The sequence below is a fragment of the Oncorhynchus masou genome, chromosome 11 (genome assembly GCF_036934945.1).
Source record: "Oncorhynchus masou masou isolate Uvic2021 chromosome 11, UVic_Omas_1.1, whole genome shotgun sequence".
Classification (NCBI taxonomy): domain Eukaryota; kingdom Metazoa; phylum Chordata; class Actinopteri; order Salmoniformes; family Salmonidae; genus Oncorhynchus; species Oncorhynchus masou.
In genome coordinates this window covers 40,028,373-40,044,729 of record NC_088222.1, presented here as the reverse complement: position 1 = coordinate 40,044,729, position 16,357 = coordinate 40,028,373, and the positions used below count along the sequence as shown (strand labels likewise).

The following is a 16,357-nucleotide window of genomic DNA, read 5'->3' as shown; positions in this document are numbered from 1 at the left end:
ATTCCAGTTCTGTTAAAAAAAGATTGCATGTTTGGTAGCGAGACCGAGCCCAAAACAGACGGTCAGAGTAGAAAGATAATACGATTGAGAAACGACGTGAACTAATCTCCATGCACAGCCAATGCGATATATGAAGAGGATACTAAATGTATTGATTTTCATCAGAATATTACTTGCTGGCCAATTAGCATGACATTTTTTATCTCATGAAAATGGCATTGGTGGTTTAAAGACCAATGCCTACGGCCCTATAAAATCTGGAATCATGGAATCCAGACATTAAAACAGAATTCAACAATATTCAAAAATGTATTGAATAGTAGGAAATCTACTAAATGTAGTGAATTTATTAGAACATTTATTAATTTGCCCAAGATTACGATAAGACATTTAGAAATGTATAAGCGATTTGTATTTTCCTACCAACTCTCTGAAGAGGCAACGGCCCAGGAATGCCCCTGTCTGTATGTGTCTAGTACTATGTGTAGCCATTAGTGATGGTGCTAATGACAACAGTCTTCTGGTAGGTGGAAAGGCGTACCCCAAAAAACTCAAAAGTCTATGCCTACCTGGAAGAATGATATCATGATTATTTGCATCAATCCAGTGGTGATTTGTTTAGCAAACTCGGGCTCCCGAGTGCCGCAGCAGTCTAAGGCACTGCATCTCAGTGTTAGAGGTGTCACTACAGACCTTGGTTCTATTCCAGGCTGTATCACAACCGACCATGATTGGAAGTCCCATAGGGCGGCGCACAATAGGCCCAGCGTCTTCTTGGTTAGGGTTTGGCCAGGGTAGGCCGTCATTGTCAATAAGAATTTGTTATTAAATCTTAGGGATAGACCTTTTTTTCAATTTTAGCCTAAAATGACATACCCAAATCTAACTGCCTGTAGCTCAGGCCCTGAAGCAAAGATGCATATTTTTGGTACCATTTGAAAAGGAAACACTTTGAAGTTTGTGGTAATGTGAATCGAATGTAGGGGAATATAACAGAATAGATCTGGTAGAAGAAAATACAAAGAAAAACTTTTTTTCCCCCTACCACCATCTTTGTAATGCAACAGAAAGGTCCCACTTCCAGTCATCACTGGTTGTAATTCTGATGGTATCCTCAAGATGACAGCAGTGTATGTGCAAAGTTTCACTTGACGTATGATTGAACTATATGACAACATGATTGAACTACATTTCAACATTTTCAAAACAACCAGTTTTCATAATGTCATAACTCTGAATATTTGGATATTTTTTGTCCAAAAGGAAAAAGCAGCTACATTTTGCTACAGATACAGGGTTTACTTTATGGGATACTCCTGTAAAGCCCAGCTCATTGGCTATCTAGTTAGCTTTGTTTGACCCCGATTGGTGCTTATTTGACAAAGTTAGAGTCGATCAAGTGAAGACCGCCCGCGTCATCGGTATGCCATGAAGGTGTCACTCTCTGACCAAATTTGGTGTCCTGTAGGTTATACTACACCCCTAATGATATAGGGAAGTCTGGTTACATTCTAGGATCTCTGAGGAATACATACGAACGTCATTTGACTGGTTGAAACAACGTTTAGTGTTAGATCTTTCATTTTCTTTCTTTGCAAGTTCAAGTGGAAATACAAGATCGACCGTGCATGCTTTATGGACATTTTTAGGATATGAACAAGGATTTTATCTAACAAAATGATTCTTCATGTTATCTCTGGGACCCATTGGATGATAAATCAGAGCAAGATTTCAGAATGTAAGTACAAGCCTATCAAGCCTATCGCGGTGAAAAAAAGTGTTTATTTGTTAGGACCTCTCCTCAAACAATAGCATGGCATTTTTTTTCTCGCAGTAATGGCTACTGTAAATTGGACAGTGCAGTTATGTTAACAAGAATGTAATCTTTCAGCCGATATCAAACACTTATATGTAATGACATTTGTTGTTTCTCTAAAATCTGAGATCGTGACATAATAAGGCGTTGCATGATTTACAACTGTCCCGTTGACGGGACGCTGCACCCTAAGTTAACTGACTTGCCTCCTTAAATAAATAAAATAAAAAATAAAGGGTGCTACAGAAATGTGTTAACCAAGCAAGTAGTTTGCTGGTGAGCCGATTGCACACTTGAATTTTAAGGGTATCTACACCCAAAAAATGAACATGTATTAGCTTTTTCCCTGAACTCAAGTGGTCTACTGATGTGGTTTAAACATTGTGGACTTAGAACATCCACATTTGTTGATTTTTCTGAACAAAAACATGAACAACGGGAAAACATCTGAAACCTGGAAAAACAAACATAATTTAATTTGGGAAAAACCACTGAATTAGGCAGAACAATTATCAGGCCTACATGATCAGGACAAATGTCATGCACAAAAAGCTACTTTTTTCCCTCAAATGTGTGCGCAAATTTGTTTACATCCCTGTTTGTGAGCGTTTATCCTTTGCAGAGATAATTATCTACCTGACAAGTGTGGCATATCAAGAAGTTTGAACAGCATGATCATTACACAGGTGCACCTTGTGCAGGGGACAATACAAGGCCATTCTAAAATGTGTAACTTTGTCACACAACACAATGCCACAGATGTCAAGTTTTGAGGTATCCTATAATGCATTGCATGCTGACTGCAGCCATGTCTACCAGAGCTGTTGCCAGAGAATTGAATGTTTCCATAAGCCGCCTACAATGTTGTTTCAGAGAATTTGGCAGTACGTTCAACTGGCCTCACAACCGCAGACCATGTGCAATCACATCAGCCCAGGACTTCTACATCCGGCATCTTCACCTGCAGAATCGTCTAAGACAAGCCACCCAGACAGCAGATGAAATTTAGGTGTTTCTGTCTGCAATATAGCCCTTTTTGTGGGAAAAAAAGTAATTCTGATTTTTTTTAAATATTTTTTTACCTTGATTTTACTAGGCAAGTCAGTTAAGAACAAATTCTGATTTTCAAGGACGGCCTAGGAACAGTGGGTTAACTGCCTGTTCAGGGGCAGAACGACAGATTTGTACCTTGTCAGCTCGAGGGTTTGAACTGATTGGCTGGACCTCGCTCCCCAGTGGTGGGGGCCTGGCTCCCAAGTGGGTGGGCTTTTATGGTTGGAAGGAGCAGCACCAGAAAATAATTAGATATAAGTAATAATCAAGGTTACGACATAGCCTAACAGGAAATAGCCTTGCAAGCACAAATACACTAAGGCTAATATAGTTAATTGTTTGTCTTTCTCCAGTGAGCTGTGGTGTGCTGCTGGACTCTCCTGCCAGGATGATATGAGAGTTACCAGGAGACAATGCATACAGGTTAGCTGCTGATCTCTCGCTTTCTCTTCCTTTCTCTCACTTTTTTTTGTTAAATGTAGGGAAATACTGTCCGTGACTTATGGACATATGTTTCATGCCTTCTTTACATCACTGGTGTGCAGTACCTTAAAAATGTCATAGCAGCCTAATACTGATTACATTAATAGGCTTACATGCCTCAGATAAATCCTTACCTAGGCTTCATATGGGGGTGGAGGTAGCCATGGGGTTAGAGAGGCAGGCCAGTAATTAGAGGGTTGCCGGTTTGAATCCCAGGACTGACTGGAACTATCTGGCGGGAGTGAAAATCTTGCCATAGATTTTCAAGCCAATTTAAGTCAACTGTAACTCGGCCACTCAGAAACATTCAATGTCGTCTTGGTAAGCAGCTCCAACGTAAAGTGCATTAAAAGTATTCAGACCCCTTCCCTTTTTCCACATTTTGTTACGTTACAGCCTTATTCTAAAATGGATTAAATAAATACAAATTCCTCATATACACAATACCCTATAATGACAAAACAAAAAAGAGTTAGTCAATTTTTTGCAAATTTATAATAAAAAATAAAACAAATACTGTATTTACATAAGATTGCATGTTTGGTAGCGAGACCGAGCCCAAAACAGACGGTCAGAGTAGAAAGATAATACGATTGAGAAACGACGTGAACTAATCTCCATGCACTGCTAAAAGCGATATATGAAGAGGATACTAAATGTATTGATTTTCATCAGAATATTATTTGCTGTCCAATTAGCATGACATTTTTTATCTCATGAAAATGGCATTGGTGGTTTAAAGACCAATGCCTACGGCCCTATAAAATCTGGAATCATGGAATCCAGACATTCAGAAATGTATAAGCGATTTGTATTTTCCTACCAACTTTCTGAAGAGGCAACGGCCCAGGAATGCCCCTGTCTGTATGTGTCTAGTACTATGTGTAGCCATTAGTGATGGTGCTAATGACAACAGTCTTCTGGTAGGTGGAAAGGCGTACCCCAAAAAACTCAAAAGTCTATGCCTACCTGGAAGAATGATATCATGATTATTTGCATCAATCCAGTGGTGATTTGTTTAGCAAACTCGGGCTCCCGAGTGGCGCAGCAGTCTAAGGCACTGCATCTCAGTGCTAGAGGTGTCACTACAGACCTTGGTTCTATTCCAGGCTGTATCACAACCGACCATGATTGGAAGTCCCATAGGGCGGCGCACAATAGGCCCAGCGTCTTCTTGGTTAGGGTTTGGCCAGGGTAGGCCGTCATTGTCAATAAGAATTTGTTATTAAATCTTAGGGATAGACCTTTTTTTCAATTTTAGCCTAAAATGACATACCCAAATCTAACTGCCTGTAGCTCAGGCCCTGAAGCAAAGATGCATATTTTTGGTACCATTTGAAAAGGAAACACTTTGAAGTTTGTGGTAATGTGAATCGAATGTAGGAGAATATAACAGAATAGATCTGGTAGAAGAAAATACAAAGAAACTTTTTTTTTCCCCTACCACCATCTTTGTAATGCAACAGAAAGGTCCCACTTCCAGTCATCACTCTGGTTGTAATTCTGATGGTATCCTCAAGATGACAGCAGTGTATGTGCAAAGTTTCACTTGACGTATGATTGAACTATATGACAACATGATTGAACTACATTTCAACATTTTCAAAACAACCAGTTTTCATAACGTCATAACTGAATATTTGGATATTTTTTTGTCCAAAAGGAAAAAGCAGCTAAATTTTGCTACAGATACAGGGTTTACTTTATGGGATACTCCCATAAAGCCCAGCTCATTGGCTATCTAGCTAGCTTTGTTTGACCCCGATTGGTGCTTATTTGACAAAGTTAGAGTCGATCAAGTGAAGACCGCCCGCGTCATCGGTGTGCCATGAAGGTGTCGCTCTCTGACCAAATTTGGTGTCCTGTAGGTTATACTACACCCCTAATGATATAGGGAAGTCTGGTTACATTCTAGGATCTCTGAGGAATACATACGAACGTCATTTGACTGGTTGAAACAAAGTTTAGTGTTAGATCTTTCTTTTTATTTCTTTGCAAATTCAAGTGGAAATACAAGATCGACCTTGCATGCTTTATGGACCTTTTTAGGATGTGAACAAGGATTTATAATAGAAAATCAAACAAATACTGTATTTACATAGGTATTCAGACCCTTTGCTATGAGAGTTGAAATTGAGCTCCAGTACATCCTGTTTCCATTGATCATTTTTGTTTCTACAACTTGAGATGTTTCTTCAACTTGATTGGAAAGGCAGACCCCTGTCTATATAAAGTTTCACAGTTGACAGTGCATGTCAGCTCAAAAAACAAGCCATGAGGTCTAAGGAATTGTCCGTAGAGCTCCGAGACAGGATTGTGTCAAGGCACAGATCTGGGGAAGTGTACCAATTATTATTTTTTTGCATCATTGAAAGTCCCCAAGAACACAGCGTCCTCCATTATTAAATGGAAGAAGTTTGGAAACACCAAGACTCTTCTTAGAGCTGGCCGCCAGGCCAAACTGAACAATCAGAGGAGAAGGGCCTTGGTCAAGGAGGTGACCAAGAATACACTTATCACTGACATGGCTCCAGAGTTTCTCTGGGAGAATATTCCAGAAGGACAACCATCTCTGCAGCACTCCACCAATCAGGCCTTTATGGCAGAGTGGCCAGACGGAAGCCACTCCTCTGTAAAAGGCGCATGACAGCCCGCTTGGATTTTGCCAAAAGGCACCTAAAGGACTCTCAGACCATGAGAAACAAGGAAACCTGGCACCATCCCTACGGTGAATCATGGTGGTGTTAGCATCATGCTGTGGGTTTGTTTTTCAGAGGCAGGGACTGGGAGACTAGCCTGGATCGAGGGAAAGATGAATGGAGCAAAGTACAGAGAGATCCTTGATGAAAACCTGCTCCTGACCGCTCTGGACCTCCGACTAGGGCGAAGGTTTACCTTCCAACAGGACAATGACCCTAAGCACACAGCCAGGACAATGCAGGAGTGGCTTCGGGGCAAGTTTCTGAATGTCCTTGAGTGGCCCAGCCAGAGCACTGACTTGAACCCAATCGAACATCTCTGGAGAGACCTGAAAATTGCTGTGCTTCTCATCCAACCTAACAAAGCTTGAGCGGATCTGCAGAGAAGAATGTGAGTAACTCCCCAAATACAGGCGTTCCAAACTTGTAGCGTCATACCCAAGAAGACTAGAGGCTGTAATCGCTGCCAAAGGTGATACATTAAAAAAATGTTTTTTAAAAATGTAAGTACTGAATTAGAGGTCGACCGATTAATCGAAATGGCCGATTAATTATGGCCGATTTCAAGTTTTTATAACAATCGGTAATCTGCATTTTTGGACACCGATTACATTGCACTCCACGAGGAGACTGCGTGGCAGGCTGGCTACCTTTTACGTGAGTGCAGCAAGGAGCCAAGGTAAGTTGCTAGCTAACATTAAACTTATAGAATAAAAAAACAATAAATATTAACATAATCACTAGTTAACTATCATGGTTGATGATATTACTAGTTTATCTAGCTTGTCCCGCGTTGCATATATTCGATGCGGTACATGTTAATTTATCATCGAATCAAAGCCTACTTTGCCAAATGGTTGACGATTTAACAAGCACATTCGCGAAAAAAGCACGGTCATTGCACCAATGTGTACCTAACCATAAACATCAATGCCTTTCTTAAAATCAATACACATGTATATATTTTTACTCCTGCATATTTAGTTAATATTGCCTGCTAAGATTAATTTATTTTTACTAGGGAAATTGTCACTTTTCTTGCGTTCTGTGCAAGCAGTCAGGGTATATGCAGTAGTTTGGGCTGCCTGGCTCGTAACGAACGGTGTGAAGACTATTTCTTCCTAACAAAGACAGTAATTAATTTTCTGGAATTGTACATAATTATGACATAACGTTGAAGGTTGTGCAATGTAACAGCAATATATAGACTTAGGGATGCCACCCGTTAGATAAAATACGGAACTGTTCCGTATTCCACTGAAAGAATAAACGTTTGTTTTCTAAATGATAGTTTCCGGATTTTATCATATTAATGACCCAAGGCTCGTATTTCTTTGTGTTATATTATAATTCTAGGATTTGATATTTGATAGAGCAGTCTGACTGAGCAGTGGTAGGCAGCAGCAGGCTCGTAAGCATTCATTCACTTCCTACCTGGGAATATTGAAGACTCATGTTAAAAGGAACCACCAGCTTTCATATGTTCTGAGCAAGGAACTTAAACGTTAGCTTTTTTTACATGGCAAATATTGCACTTTTACTTTCTTCTCCAACACTTTGTTTTTGCATTATTTAAACCAAATTGAACGTTTCATTATTTATTTGAGACTAAATAGATTTTATTGATGTATTAAGTTAAAATAAGTGTTCATTCAGTATTATTGTCATTATTACAAATATATATATAAATTGTCTCATTTAATCGGTATCTGCTTTTTTTGGTCCTCCAATCGGTGTCGGCGTTGAAAAATCATAATCGGTCGACCTCTAGTTGGAATACTTATGTAAATGTGATATTTCAGTTTTTTTTTTTATATATATACATTTGCAAACATTTATTTAAAACCTGTTTTTGCTTTGTCATTATGGGCTATTGTGTGTAGATCAATGAGGGGGGGGGGAAAACGATTTAATTAATTTTAAAATAAGGCTGTAAATTAACAATGTAAATTTAGCCTTGTTTTATGTTATTGTCCTGCTGAAAGATGAATTTGTGTCCCCTTGTCTGTTGGAAAGGAGACAGAACCAGATTTGACCTGTGCTTCACTCTACCTACTCAGTTTCTTTTTTTATAAAAAAAAAACAACAACTCCTTAGTCCTTGCCTGTAAAATGTGATGGAGCCACCACCATGCTTGAAAATATGAATTGTGGTTCTCGGTGATGTTGTTAGACTTGCCTCAAACACACCGCTTTTCAGGATAAACGTAATTTATTTTGGTGCCTTATTGCAAACAGGATGCATGTTTTGGAGTTTTTTTATTCTGTACAGGCTTCCTCCTTTTCATGCTTTGCATTGTGGAGTAACTACAATGTTGTTGATTCATCCTCAGTTTTATCTCATCACAGCCGTTAAACTCAAACTATTTTAAAGTCATCATTTGCCTCATATTGAAATTCCTGAGCGGTTTCCTTCCTAGGAAGGACACCTGCATCTTTGTAGTGGCTGGGTGTATTGATACACAATCTAAAGTGTTATTAATAACTTCACTATGCTCAAAGGGATATTCAGTGTCTGCCTTTTTTACCCATCTACCAATAGCTGCCCATCTTTGTGAGGCATTGACTGGTCTTTGTAGTTGAATATATATTTGAAATTCACTGCTCAACTGAGGGACCTTACAAATATCTATCTTTATGTGTGGGGTACAGAGATGAGGTAGTCATTCAAATCACAGTCAAGTCATATAGAAACAATGTGGCAAATCAATGAACTTTTTGTCCTGAATACAAAGTGTTATGTTTGTGACACATCCAATACAACACATTACTGAGTATCACTCTCCATATTTTCAAGCATAGTGGTGGCTGCATCATGTTATGGGTATGCGGAGAGGACCAATGTTCCCTCTAAGCTGCGAGCGGGCGTGCAGTAGCCCAGAGACGGGACTGCCGTGCAGAGTGCATAATAAATATCAGCCCACAGAGGATGAGATTGAACGTCACTCAACTTTCTACCGTTTTCCCTGTTAGTTAACACTATCAACGTTTCCCTTTACTGTGGAAATTGTGATCGAATCAATGCAATATTAGCCACTTTCAATGCAACATACAGAAACAAAAGGAACTATGCAAGATTGTTGTAGGCAGAACGTATCAGAGAAAGATTCTATTGTGCATGACTCAGCCTGTACTCTACACAGACCTGTGGGGCATAACCAATCAGAGCTAGACCTATATTCCAATAGACCATTGCCATATATGGATGAACTGGACTGTGTTTACAGCTGTGGTTGTGAGTAGATATGCTTGTCTTGAGATCAACAGAAAGAGCTGCATGTAGCCACGTGTGCACATTTTGTTCATATCCTTTGCTAGTTAATGAGTTATTAGCCCAATTATAGATAATTTGTAGACAGCCATATGGGAGTGATTGCTTCCTACAAGACCACAAAACGTTTACTTTTATAGACATCTTTGAAAAGCCAGTCCGGTAAAGAGCCTTTTTTCTTTCTTAAATTGGCAATGTTGTATTTTGAGACAGGCTTGAATAGACTAAGTAGCCAATAGGCGGAGGGTAGCATAATTTGTCTGATTCTGTGTAATAATAGTATGGGAATAATAAAGTGGTTTCTTGCATCAAACATTTTCAGTCACCTTGTCTGAAGGACTGGGCCACTCAAGGACATTCATGTTTTCTTTTTTAGGAGATTGATTTCCTCTTCTAGCTTAGTTCACGCTAATATTTGAGGTCACTTAGACATGTCCTTATTTTTAAGGACACACCTCAGATATTGCCACTCCTCCCACCTCGCCGCAACTGAGTTGATGTTACAGGTGAATGCCAACCATGCTGCAATGGTTGGAAAATGCCAAAGCGCCGGGTATTACAATCCAAAATTGGCAACTAATGTGTGTTTCACAATAGCGCTGCCTTAACGCTAGCCAAAAATAGAGCCCTCAAGTCTAATTGTTTTAGTTAGTTGTAGCGACATAAGGAGCTCTGCAAAGCTGTCTTGCCAGAGTAAGTGAACCATATTCGAGTAGGCTTACTACTCCTTGACATTGATTAGCTAATGGTGTGACAGAACAGCACTGCTCATCATTATTTTTGGGGCTGCAGGTAGGCTAGAGGTTAGAGGTGGTCCAGTAGTGGAAAAGTTGCTGTTTCAAACCCCGGGTAGAGCTGGCACAATTATTGGATAATCGTGCAACTAAGAATTATGGACAATAATCGCGAACCCGAAAATATTTATCAGCGCTTTAATAACTTAATTTTAGGAGAAGGGAGAATTCAACTTTTTATTCAAGCAGTTTACCCAATAGCAGTTAGTTTTTACATGAAGTAGGTAAAATTGGTAATCATTTTACGAGTAGAACGGCACAGTTGGGAGGAAAAGCTTAATTTCCAAAAGTTCCAAGTGGTCAAAACCATTCGTTTTTGTGATGTGGATGTCACCAAAGAGGTGCTGTATTAATTTTGTATGTCATAGCAAAGATGCATTACACTTTATTTATTTTGTTTGTAAAAATTACAATTATGACAACTGTGCAATTTGCATAACAAGTAATCGTTATCCAAAATTCCAGAATCGTCCCAGCCCTGACATCAGGCCTGGTGTAAAAAGTGGGAATTGATCTGGCACTTAGGACAAAAGTATCTACAAAAAAGGATAAAAATGTATTATCATATTGAAGGCAGAAATGCGTAAATAATGTACAAATAAATAAATTCATTGATGAACAGACACCAGGTTTGACTCTTAGGCTAAGTTTGTTTGTGTAATTATGAAACTCCTCCCGTGATTGATGAATCAATTAAAACTGCTGTAGCTGTAGTTTCAATTGACCTCTGGTGGACTATAGCTCAACTCCACTTTAGTTGTCACTGAACTTCGGCCCAGTTTTGAGGGAGAAGAAGACATGGCCTCACCTTTTCTGCTTTTCAGGGAGTTTTTTTTTCTAAATTACACCTGCCTGTCAAGAAAAAATTGGAATGCCAGTTTACTGTAAAAGCAATCGTAAATGTGCTGCCTCAGCCCGGTTGGATTTCCCAACAGCATACTCATGCTGTCTAGTAGAATCAACCAAGCGAGCTTTAAATTGTGCATTAATGTATTTTGCTGAGATTGTATTGAAGCTGTCCAAAATTCTCCCCCAGAAATACAGTAGTGTATATTGATTCTCTATTAAAAGGAACAATAGCTTAGACTAAATGTTAATAGGAAAGTATTTCAACTGTGTAGTCACCATGACCATGTCTTTTTTTATTATTAAATGTTTTAATGCTGTTGTTCATGATGTGTTGTCAGAAGCAAATACATTGTGTTCTGGGATTATAAACTTAACTCAAGATTTTGTTTTCTAAATATCATTTCATTCTGGTTACCAAGTTCATAGTATCAGGCAAAAAAGATTCAGAATATGTCACTCTTTCCCATCACGGTTGTGGTACTTGGCTCCACTCCCTTATCTTAGGTTGGACATTTGCTAGAGCTCTGTTCTTGGAGACTCTGGCTCCAGGTTCTAAACTGCTACATTCATTTCATCCAGCAAATAATGTGTTAAAAAAAGCCTGGAAATTTGACAGTGATTTTTCCATTTCTTGTTTATTACTTGTTTTCCTATTGGACAATAGAGTGGAGCTCTGCCCTAGCAACAAAAGTATGGTATTTGCATACTGTCTTCTGATTGGGCAAGCCGGAGAAAGCACAAGCCAATCACACAGTTTCTTCTTGGTGGTAGGCTATGCTAATTAGGTACTGTTGCTGGGGTTCAGAAGGCTGGTTACTCTCTGTGATTCTGCTGCATTGTGTTGCCTGGTGAGAGACGTTGATAAATGAGTACTTAATGATCTGCAGAATTCCCACTCACTGCAGACAGACTGAGATTTCAAAATAGAACTGAGAAGATTCGATTACAGGGCTATAGGCTTGCTTTCACTGCTGAGTTGAATCAGTCAAGTAAAACAACTGATGCAACTGGAATGTCTTTGCTAATATCTGTCTTAACTACTTATTTTTCACCCTACTCCTTTTACATTTTTGATTGCCAGATACATGTGTACATGCCATATAATAATTTTTTACATGTAATGAGACATGAGATTTTACTGTGTGTGAATGCTTTCAGTAGACATCATTTGGAAAAGTGTTCAGTCAAAGCACCAATATTTTTGGGGAGAATTTACCGAACCTCAGAAGTCCTTAAAAGTAATCTGAATGAATGACAAAATAGGCCACATCTTTTTAGCTGGCTTTGATCATATTAAAAATGTAACCTTGTGATATACACTGTGTACAAAACATTATGAACGCCTGCTGTTTCCATGAGACTGACCAGGTGAAAGCTATGATCCCTTATTGATGTAATTTCTTAAATCCACTTTAATCTCTGTTGATGAAGGGGAAGAGACAGGTTAAAGAAGGTTTTTTAGGCCTTGAGACAACTGAGACATGGATAGTGTATGTGTGCCATTCAGAGGGTGACTGGGCAAGACAAAAGATTGAAGTGCCTTTGAATGGGGTATGGTAGCAGGTGCCAGGCGCACTGGTTTGTGTCAAGAACCGCAACGCTAAGGGGTTTTTCACGCTCAACAGTTTCCTGTGTGTATCAAGAAGGACATCCAGCCAACTTGAGAACTGTGAGAAGCATTGGAGTCAACATGGGAAGCATTGGCGTCAACATGGGCCACCATTCCTGTGGAACGCTTTTGACACCTTGTGTTCTTAATGTTTTGTATACTCAGTGTATATGTGTAATGTAATTCTACTCGTAACTCAAGCATGTATTTAAAGCTATATTTCTTAGTCAACCCAGCAGCAGAGCCCTGCCACTGTCCCAGAGATCGACACAATTGTTTTAAGCATATTTGAAAGCTATAGGTGTATTCCAACAAATGCATAAACAGTAATGTAATTTTGTATTTTGGGTTATCATAGGGTAAGACAGTTGTACTAAGGTTGTGGTGTGGGGGCATATGTTGTTAATTTACATGACCATTACAGAAAATTAAGAATCCCAGTTTGTGCCTTCAATGACTGCTAAATAACACTACTTGGAGTCTTTTGACAATTTTTTGGGGCCTTCCTCTGACACTGCCTAGAAAATAGGTACTGGATGGAAGGAAGCTTGGCCCGGTGATGTATTAGGCCATACGCACTACCAAAGTCTACATAATATCTGCATGACTTGCCACCTTCTCATGGTAGATTTGCAGGCAGCGGTTTAGTATTACAGCAGTTTAGTGCCCGTTCATGTCAATCAAAGTGAAATATTTTCAGGATATTACAGTGATGGATTTACGGTTTGATAATGATTTTAGCGTTATCATGTTGTTGTTTTTTTACTAGGCAAGTCAGTTAAGAACATTCTTATTTTCAATGATGGCCTAGGAACAGTGGGTTAACTGCCTGTTCAGGGGCAGAACGACAGATTTGTACCTTGTCAGCTCAGGGATTCGAACTTGTAACCTTTCGGTTACTAGTCCAACGCTCTAACCACTAGGCTACCCTGCTGCCCCATTTGTGCAATATGCTTTCTGAATAATGACTACACCTCACACAATCAAGTAGCTTTCCAACAGAATAGTGCTTGGTGTGAACATTGCTTCATATTACCCCAACCACATTGTTAACTTTTTTGTGTGTAAGCAAATAGAAAAATGCTAACTAGCGATAATGCTAACAATTAGCATAGACGCTAGCTGCCCGTTTTTAGGCCACCCCTAATACAGTCATTGATTATACTCTTCAATTATATACTTTTTAAGGTCCCTCTACACACACAAAAAATTAACAATATGGTTCAATGTTCACACCAAGCACTATTCTGTGCGAAAGCTACTTAATTGCGTGAGATGTTATTTGATTTTGTAGTCATTAGTCAAAGAATATTGCCTACTTGATCAAAGCATGACCTTTTTTAAATCTGCTTTCACTTTTTGAAACGCTGCCTCAATCTTTCATTTTGAGTATTTTGGCAGTTCTTTAAGTTCCTTGACTACAGCAACAGGGAAACTGAACAGTAATTGCAGCAGCAGGGATTAGAAAAATATAATCCAGAGTGATGTGTTGAAAGATGACGTTACCCAGGGATTTAAGGGGAAAGGTGATGTCCGATTGCTGTTTATAGCATCAGACAGCAGCTCGTTGTGCTCTCTTTTTGCCTCTCTCTCTCGGCTACTCTGCCAGAGCAGCTTTTGGGAATGAGTTGTGTGTGTGGTGACGCAGCGGTTTCCCAGCCCTCAGTGTGATGAGGTGGTGGAGGGGAAGGGTAGGTAAAAGGCAGGCAGGTCTGAGTTCGGCTGATGCTCCCATCTTGATGCTGAGTCACTAGCCAGCAGACGACTCAGACTGAGAGGGTCCAACTCACTGAGAGCCTCCACAGCTCCCCTCATCCCTCTTCTTTGATTTAACCAAGCATGATCAAAGGTTACCCCCCCTCCCCCTGGTAACCCTGACTAAAAAAGCTTAATGCACAAACCTCTCCACATGAGCCCTAGCTATGTTTAATTTCGCCGTGTAACTGACTGCTAATCATTCCATTGACTTTTTGCTGGCAAATCTCTCCAGCTATTTGAGAGACCATCTGGAGTGTTGGTGAGAGCAACCTTGTGACAAAAGCATGGCTGTGTCCTCTGGGTCCCTCCTGTTTGGGATGGAACCTGATCTGAGGGCGATGGAGCAAAGACTCCAGAGAGTCGCGCAGTGCTGTAGGACACATTAGACTCTGTCGTCATCATCATGTGCTGCTGCTTTTTTGTGATCTGATTTCATCCTGCATGACACTGGCCAAGGAGCAACTCTCCGTACAACAGAACGGAGAATGCCACAGTTTATCTTTACAAAGCAACTCGGGTTCATTTACTGTGATTTGAAGTTTGTGTGGTGTCTGGGTATTTTAGGATTTCATTTCAAAAGCTATCTTTACAATATTTAGAATATTTCCTGGAATATATCGTTTCCTTCAAAGGTCTAATATGCCATGAATCCAGATGAGACTCAAGATGCCGTAGAAAACTAGAACTGTGCCATTATTCACTCACAGTTCATTGACATTTTAAATGCACGGGCAATTGTCAGCTAGCTATTTGGGACTTTGTACTTTTTTGCCCTGGAGCACTTTGCTACAGAATTTCTTTAATCAGCTTTGGGGCTTTTGTAATAGTTTCCCCAATCAATTATTCACTTAATATCTGGTGAACAAGGGATTCTTTTTTTTCTGGCCATCATGCGGGGATGTGATGAAGTAGTGTGCAGGTATTACATCATCTCCCTGCCATGGTCCTTTTTGTAGTTTTTTTTCTTCTTGTCGGTAGGTTTATGGTGATGCTTGTTTTCATGTATGCATTTTGGGTCGTGTAGGATGCTATCTTCCGAAATGGCTACAACTTTCTGAGAAATGGGAAGTCTGTGGATTTTAGCCTATGGAATAATCACTGGTAAAAGAATGATGGAAAAATACTTGCTCTAGTATACAAACACTGATTATTCCAAACACAATTACATAATTTCTTAAGTTGTATTATTTATTTAAAGGAACAACGTCGCAAGGGTTCACAATGAGATTACTGAGAATGGGGTCTTGTGAGAACCTATTGAATGTGTGTTGATCAGAAGGTGTCCCTCTCTTTCAGGAGGAGAGACTTCAGCATGCAAACCTTCATCTGTCCGGCTTGCCCCCTCGTTTTCGTTCCACGCTGCTGGGCTTCAGATGGCTGCTCCCATGCCCCATTCACACCAGCAGTACAGTGAGCGGCACCAGCAGACAACTGACGAGTCTGTGCCGGCTCTGCCCTACAGCGAGCAGGCGCAGCAGTCTATCACCAGCCAGGTAGACACAAAACACACGGTCATTCACGTGTACGATTACACGCACACTGATGCACACAATCATACCGACACACACATAAGCATGCACTCATACTCACACACATTGACATAAATACACACACAGAGACCAAAAACATCCCCTCGCACACAAAGTGGTGCTAACCCCAAGCCCTGTGGCCTGTGCCTGCCTTACACAACACCGCTTGTGGTTGGCCTTTCTGTTCCTAGCAAAGGGCACTTCTCAAAATGTATTCTGACCCTGCGTGAGGGGTTATTCTTATTGTACAGGGAACATCACGGCCTGCGTGTCCAGGACAGTGGACTAATAATAAACAGTGTGATTTTCCACTTGATTTTATTACTGGCGACAGTTACCAAAATAAGCTGTGGGGGGGCTGTCAAACACGCCCATGACCTCGGTGTACAGTGGCTGCTGCCCACGTGTGTGGGTCTCTGATATCAGGCCCTCAAAGCTCAAATGTAGGTCCAATCCACTGAGTTCCCTACGTGATAGTTTAATCCTACTGTATATTT

At 40.1% G+C, this 16,357-nt stretch overlaps 1 protein-coding gene across 7 annotated transcripts in view; it reads left to right on the top strand.

Annotated features, from left to right (window-relative positions):
* The window catches only part of LOC135548692 (dual specificity tyrosine-phosphorylation-regulated kinase 1A-like), a 53,728-nt gene that overhangs the window by 25,794 nt on the left and 11,577 nt on the right, over positions 1-16,357 (top strand). For 4 of the 7 annotated variants that reach the window (XR_010456875.1, XM_064978530.1, XM_064978529.1 and 1 more), the window contains exon 2: positions 15,628-15,824. Coding sequence is in view for 6 of the 7 variants with exons in the window: in XM_064978530.1 (XP_064834602.1) it covers positions 15,628-15,824 (197 nt within the window). In the remaining variant the exon portion in view is untranslated. Of the gene's footprint in view, positions 1-2,689; positions 2,867-3,222; positions 3,293-15,627; positions 15,825-16,357 lie in introns of all 7 variants that reach the window. The other 3 variants (XM_064978532.1, XM_064978533.1, XM_064978531.1) reach the window with 3 other exon arrangements.